The 4,870-nt window shown below is 40.6% G+C and overlaps 2 protein-coding genes across 2 annotated transcripts; both read left to right on the plus strand.

The window, feature by feature from the left end:
- The first annotated feature begins 822 nt into the window (after positions 1–822).
- On the plus strand, positions 823–1,329 carry LOC128035433 (uncharacterized). The gene has a single exon (XM_052625167.1). It carries the CDS (start codon positions 823–825, stop codon positions 1,327–1,329), a length of 507 nt encoding a protein of 168 aa, XP_052481127.1.
- Positions 1,330–3,888: 2,559 nt separating this feature from the next.
- Positions 3,889–4,290, plus strand: LOC128035434 (uncharacterized mitochondrial protein AtMg00810-like). The gene has a single exon (XM_052625168.1). The coding sequence runs from the start codon at positions 3,889–3,891 to the stop codon at positions 4,288–4,290; it is 402 nt and encodes a 133-aa protein (XP_052481128.1).
- The last annotated feature ends 580 nt before the right edge of the window (positions 4,291–4,870 follow it).

Raw genomic sequence — 4,870 nt, forward strand, 5'->3', positions numbered from 1 at the left:
AGCTAGAGCCTATTTTATATATACAAGTACCAACTCTCTATATATAAATGTAAGTCCCATTACTGGGAATTTCAAACGTCTCCACCTTTATTCATTATTTCCCATTTTAATTAATTTTTTTGTGGTATTTTTCATTCCTTACTATTTTATCAGGTCTAGTTAAATTTCAGTCTAGCCTAAGGCTAACAAAAAATTGGTGTTGGAACTGTGAGATTTGAAACCGCATTCATCTCATGTTTGCTGTTTAAAGGTGGCAACATCAGCAGCTACATGCAAGAAACCATGCAACGTGGACGTTGCATGAAAAGAACCAAGAATGCAGCAGATGCATGCTAGTGTCCATGGTGTAATTCGATAGTAGCATGTTTTATTTTGTTGACTTTTGATAGTTAATGCTGTAATCATTTTATGCTTTGGTCAGCTAAGATTAATTGTGTGCTTAGCTAATTTTGTAGTCTTTTTTAGGTTATCATTAAGTTGATGTAAATATTTTAGACACTTGCACAAGCAAGCTTTGTTTTATTTCTATGTATTTTGATCTATTTATGTTTGTAACCATGTTCTTATTCGGGTAATGAAGAAATCACTTTGTTTATTCAAATTTCCTTGTTTTTTGCTGCTGTTTTAATCTTTCAAACACTTCAACAGTCGATTTTGATTGTTTTTAAAACCTTGTTGCTGAGTTAAAAACCAACAAATGGTATCGAGAGCCTGTTGTCTTTGAGGGCCTCTTATTGTGTGCTGTGTTTGTTGAAGCTAAGTGCTTGAAAGAAAAGAAACAAGAGCTATCTTTGTTGCTCAGTGTTTGGAAGCTGCGTGAAGATGAGCTTTTCACCACCACCCCCACCTGTGTTTGCTGGTGAAAGCTACAACATATGGGCTGTAAAAATGAAAACATATCTACAGGCACATGACCTGTGGAATGTTGTTCAAAATGATGCAGAACCACCACCTTTGAGAGCTAATCCAACGATAGCTCAAATGAGGCAGCACAATGAAGACTGTGCAAAGAAGTACAAGGCTATGTCATGTCTTCAAAGTAGAGTTTCAGATGTCATCTTCACAAGGATAATGGCTTGTGACACACCAAAGGAGGCGTGGGATAAACTGAAGGAGGAGTTTCAGGGTTCAGACAAGACCAGACAGCAACAACTGATCAACTTGAGAAGGGATTTTGAGAATCTGATAATGAAAGACTCAGAAACCATCAAGCAGTATGCTGACAGAATTATGGCTACTGTCAACAATATAAGACTGCTTGGGGATGATTTTAGTGATCAGAGGGTAGTTGAGAAAGTCATAACAACCGTACCAGAGAAGTATGAATAAAAAATCTCTTCCCTGGAGGACTCGAGGGACTTATCAACCATTCCCTTGACAGAGCTGATAAATGCTCTCTATGCACAAGAGCAAAGAAGAGCAAACAGAATGGAGGAGTATTTTGAGGGTGCCTTTCAAGACAGGAGCAGAGAGAGCTCAAGCTCGAGCTCAAGTCACAAAGGCAAGAAGCCTTGGTCAGAAAAGAAAGAAAGAGGGGAGAAGGAAGCTGCCAAAAAGAAATTTCCACCGTGTGCTCATTGCAAAAGAACAACTCACCTTGAGAAATATTGCTGGTACAGGCCTGATATTCAGTGTAGAGGCTGCAAACAGCTTGGCCATATTGAGAAAGTGTGCAAAAACAAACCAAAAGCTCAGTCTCAGCATCAGAATCAAGCTCAAGCAGCTGAGGACATCGAGGCACAGGAAGAACATGTCTTCACAGCCTCCTGCTTTGCAAGCTCGAGAAAAGTCAGCAAGATTTGGCTGATTGATAGTGGATGCACTCATCATATGGCCTCAGATAAAACCATGTTCAAGGAGCTTGACACCTGTTTTGAGTCCAATGACAGAATTGGAAATGGTGAGCTTCTCAAAGCCAAAGGCAAGGGCAAGACAGTGATTTGCACCAAGTCAGGTATTAAAACTATCTCTGAAGTTCTTTATGTACCTGACATTTACCAGAATTTGTTGAGTGTTGGTCAGCTACTGGAGAAGGGTTATTCTCTCCTGTTTGAAGGCAAAACTTGTATAAGCAAATATGCTACTGACCAAGTGTTAGCAGCAGTAGCCATGCAAGACAGAACTTTCAATGTAGATGTGAATCAGTTGCAAGCAAGAGCTTATGCAGTTCAGGCTGATGAGGCAAGTTTGTGGCACAAACGAATGGGGCATATGAACTACAACTCACTCGGCCAATTGCAAAAACATAATATGGTTGAAGAAATGGCAAAGTTCGAGCCAAAGAAAGAAGTATATGAAGTCTGTCAGCTTGGCAAGCAGACCAGACTGCTTTTTCCAGTCAACAAGGCATGGAGAGCCCAAGAGAAACTTCAACTGGTTCACACAGACATTTGTGGACCAATGAAGACCAGCTCACTAAATGGCTGCAAGTATTTTGCCCTGTTCATTGATGACTGCACCAGATTTTGTTGGGTAAGTTTTTTGGAACAAAAGTCTGATGTTACTGACTTCTTTTGTAATTTTAAAGCTTTGGCTGAAAACCAAGCCAATAGCAAACTTAAAAGCTTGAGGTCAGACAATGGAGCTGAATATGTGTCTCAAAGGTTCCAGAAGATCTGTGATGAAGCTGGTATTCTACACCAACTGACTACTATCTACACACCACAGCAAAATGGTGTTTGTGAAAGGAGGAACAAGATTGTCCTTGATATGGCCAGATGCCTCCTGTTTGAGGCCAAAATGCCTAACAACTTCTGGGCAGAAGCAGTAAACACATCTGTTTACTTGCTGAATAGATTGCCAACCAAAGCAGTTAAGGGTAAAACACCCTTTGAAGCATGGTTTGGACAGAAACCAGTTGTGTCACACTTGAAGGTGTTTGGATGCCTGTGTTATGCATTGGTGCCAGCAGAGAAGAGAACTAAGCTGGAGAAAAAGTCCATGCTAGGTGTGTTTGTTGGCTACAGTAATGTAAAAACGGGTTATAGGATCCTTGATCCATCTACCAAAAAGGTAATTGTGAGCAGAGATGTCAAGTTCAATTAAAGAAGCTGTTGGAAATGGAATGGGACAGATGTAAGCTTAGTTGAAGAAGACTTGCAGGACCTTGATCTACAGCAAGCTGAGTTTGAAGTAGAAGCTGTGGATGATTTTGATGATATGCCTGTCAGAGGCACTAGAACATTGGCAAACATCTATGAAAGATGTGCTGTGACCATGGTTGAGCCATCCTGCTATGCAGAAGCCTCAAAAGAAAGATGCTGGCAAGAGGCTATAGAAGCTGAACTTAGAATGATCCAAAAGAATGAAACATGGGAGCTGGTTGATAGGCTAGAAAATAGGAAAATCATTGGAGTAAAATGGGTGTTCAGGATCAAGAACAATGCAGATGGATCACTGAACAAACATAAGGCCAGACTAGTAGTGAAATGGTACAGTCAGCAGCAAGGAGTAGATTTCTTTGAAACTTTTGCTCCTGTTGCAAGGTTGGACACTATAAGGCTGTTATTTGCCTTAGCAGCTCAGAAACAATGGCAAGTGCATCAACTGGATGTCAAATCAGCATTTTTAAATGGATTTCTCTTGGAGGAAATCTTCATAAAACAACCTGAAGGCTTTGAGGTTCATGGAGAGGAATAGAAGGTGTACAAGCTCAAGAAGGCCCTGTATGGCCTAAAACAGGCTCCAAGGGCCTGGTATTATCACATAGATGCCTACTTGACAAGGCTCAGGTTCACAAAAAGCACTAGTGAGCCTACTCTTTATGTTAAGAAGGAGGGTGATGAAACTTTGCTGATCGTGTCATTGTATGTTGATGATCTGTTGACTACTGGTTGCAAAAAGGAGCCAATTGAGACCTTTAAAAAGCAAATGTAAAGTGTGTTTGAGATGACTGATCTTGGCTTGATGACATACTTCCTTGGTATGGAAGTGAACCAGAACGAGCAAAGCATCTTCATAAGCCAGAAGGCTTTTGCATCAAAGGTTTTGAGCAAGTTCTGCATGACAAATTGCAAACCTGCTAGCACTCCTGTAGCACTAGGAGAAAAACTCTCAAGCAATGGTAATGAAGATCGAGTGGATGAAAAGAATTACAGAAGCCTAGTTGGTTGTCTGCTCTACTTGACTGCTACTAGGCTAGACATCATTCATGCTGTTGGTCTTCTATCGAGATTCATGCACTGCTACACTATTGCTCATTTTAAAGCAGCAAAAAGAGTTCTAAGGTATGTCAAAGGGACTTTGACCTGTGGAATGAAGTTTGAAAGAGCTGAAGAGCTGAAGGGCTGAAGCTGGTGGCATATTCAGACAGTGACTAGGCTGGCTCAGTTGATGATATGAAGAGTACATCAGGTTATTTCTTCACTCTTGGTTCAGGTGTTTTTTGCTGGAGCTCGAAGAAGCAACAGACAGTGGCTCAATCCACTACTGAAGCTGAGTATATTACTGCTGCTTCTGCTGTGAATCAAGCCATTTGGCTTAGAAAAATGTTGTGTGATTTGAATGTTGATCAACAGGAAGCAACAGTGATTAAAGTTGACAATCAATCTGCTGTTGCTATTGCTAAAAATCCGGTCTTTCATGGAAAAACCAAGCATTTCAAAATTAAATATCACTTTGTGAGGGAGGCTGAAATGTCCAAGGAAGTTAGCTTGGTTCACTGCTGCTCGAAAGATCAACTTGCTGATCTGTTGACAAAACCATTAGCTAGTTCAAGATTTGAATATTTGAAGGATAAGATCAGGGTTTGCTGTGTTGTAGACAAGGAGGAGTGTTTAAAAGTGGAAACATCAGCAGCTACATGCAAGAAACCATGCAACGTGGACGTTGCATGAAAAGAACCAAGAATGCAGTAGATGCATGCTAGTGT

This window comes from Gossypium raimondii, chromosome 12, assembly GCF_025698545.1.
Source record: "Gossypium raimondii isolate GPD5lz chromosome 12, ASM2569854v1, whole genome shotgun sequence".
NCBI classification, from domain to species: domain Eukaryota; kingdom Viridiplantae; phylum Streptophyta; class Magnoliopsida; order Malvales; family Malvaceae; genus Gossypium; species Gossypium raimondii.